Here is a 2,366-nt window from a genome sequence, read left to right on the forward strand (position 1 = left end):
TAGAACGTACTTATTTTTGCTGGTTTACTAGTATTATAATATACAGTATATAGTATGTAGTTTGCGATTTGGAACTCAGGGGTCATCTGTCCCATCCCATATCAATGGCTAGTTAAAAACACCTGGGACAGCAGGATGTTCACAAACCCCTTTACCTTGGCTGATGTCCACCTAGTGGCGGGCGGCTGCATAACATATTAGATGCAACACAGCCAGTTTATAGGCGTCCATTTATGAACAAAATGAATGAATTTAATTGATCTCAGCATTGATACAGTCATCATAGCAACACGACAACAAAATTATACATGACTGAATTTCAGTCAGGCCCTGTGTGGCTTCGTACACACAGCATTTGCTATCTCTAACAGTGACACACTACATAGAATAAAATGACCAGTTACTGTGCCTCACTGTTTCCATTCAGTTAGGGCCATTACCGGGAAGATGTATAGCTGGAGCCAGGCATAAGGCCTCCTCGAATTGCTCCTGTGGTGGAACCTAACTTCCGTGTTGCCCCTATTTGCAAATCAATAATAGAATCAATATCAATTGTTCACAAAGCTTACAGAAATTGCACCAGGACAAGTGGGCTCATTTAGATGCCCAACATGACAGGTACAGGTTACAAATAAGCATCCAATTTATTAAATTAAGAGTCAACATTAAAGTAACTTAATTGCATTCCCTTAACGTAGCTTTAATTTTTATAAAAGCTTTAATCTTGGGTGTTTGATGGACATATGTACTTTTTGCTTAAATTAATTCACCTTATTTTGCGGTTGTGACTTAGATTTTTCATATATATCTTATATAACATATATATATATAAGTCAAGACAGTTTTGAATTAGTATAATCATCATGAAATATTTTCCCAGAAATGATCATTCTAAAAGCTGATCTGAACCAGCTGTAAAAGAAAGCATAAATAAAGGGATTGAGCATGGAGTTTGACAACGTAAGCCAGTTAAGTGTTTCAATTACAGGAACTGGCACTGAGTCATTGCTGAAAGGCAAAACAGTGGTACAAAGAAAGAAAGGAGTCCAACATAAAAGAAAGACTCCTAAAACGATAACCAGAGTTTTGGTAGCCTTTCTCTCATTCTTACTGACAGTTGCTCCAGACTTTTTGCTCTGACAGGTTGTGTTCTGGATGCTGCGTGCCTGTTTCTGTGCAACAAGAAAAATCTTTAGGTAGATACAGAGCATTATGATCACTGGGAGGTAAAATGAGAAAATAGGTCCAATAGTGTTAAATATGAGTACATCAATGAAACACCTTTCCCCACATTTATCATTGTTTAATCCAGCAATTGTGATGCTTATTGCAATTAGAGCAGAACTCCCCCAGCAAACTGCAATCATGATCACAACAACACAATGATTAATTTTAGTTCTATACGTCAGAGGCTGACACACTGCATAATATCTGTCAATAGAAATACAACATAAGTGCAGAATAGAAGCTGTGCTCAGTGTTATATCAAAACTGCCTCGTACTTTGCAAAATAAACCCTCATGATACAAACATGAGCTAAGTGAGAATGCCATGCTGAAAGGAAAGACTATGATCCCAACAAGCAGGTCAGCCACAGCCAGAGAGAGAATAAGGTAGTTAGTAGGAGTGTGGAGCTGTTGGAAATAAAAGATGGAGATTATAACAAGAAAGTTTCCGCATATTGTGATAACAGACAACAACATCAGGAAAAAATATAATAATACACATATAGTGGAAGGAGTTTTTGTCAGTATGAAATTGAAGTCATCTATTTCATAGCAGGGATGTATGGCAGTCAAAACGCTACTCCTGTTGAAAGTGACTTCTGGTTCCATGTTTTAGGGTTGCTACAATTCAATACAATTCATAGTATTAGCAATATGCACACATTTGCATTATATACAGTTTATAAAATATTTTAGTCAACATTGTCAGTTAAAAAAAACAACTGAAAAAAATCTGTTAATTTTTCATATCATACCTTTTAAACCTTCAATATTGTCCACACATCAGTGCTCTGGTCTTCTGTCTTTGGGTGTTCTTGGTCACCTGTACCACTGTGGAAAACCTTTAAACTTATCATCTATCTCATCACCATAAGTGTTGTCCAACCAGGAATGGGAAACTGTATCCTGTTTGTATGAGGTGTTGAAGAAGAACATACAACAAAAGATCAAAGTTGACCTATGATGCACTGTGTGTGTGTGTGTGTGTGTGTGTGTGTGTGTGTGTGTGTGTGTGTGTGTGTGTGTGTGTGAGTGGACTTTTTAGTATTTATGGTATGCCTCAATACTATTTAATGTTTTTTTTACATGTTCAATTTTATTTTATTTAGAATGTCAAATTACAACAGAAGTTATCACAGG

The 2,366-nt window shown here is 36.6% G+C and overlaps 1 protein-coding gene across 1 annotated transcript; it reads right to left on the bottom strand.

Annotated features, from left to right (window-relative positions):
• Positions 1 to 833: 833 nt before the first annotated feature.
• LOC114573611 (trace amine-associated receptor 1-like) lies at positions 834 to 1,835 on the bottom strand. The gene has a single exon (XM_028605887.1). It carries the CDS (start codon positions 1,833 to 1,835, stop codon positions 834 to 836), a length of 1,002 nt encoding a protein of 333 aa, XP_028461688.1.
• Between the last annotated feature and the right edge of the window lie 531 nt (positions 1,836 to 2,366).

Source organism: Perca flavescens, chromosome 18 (assembly GCF_004354835.1).
Source record: "Perca flavescens isolate YP-PL-M2 chromosome 18, PFLA_1.0, whole genome shotgun sequence".
In the NCBI taxonomy this organism is placed as follows: Eukaryota; Metazoa; Chordata; class Actinopteri; order Perciformes; family Percidae; genus Perca; species Perca flavescens.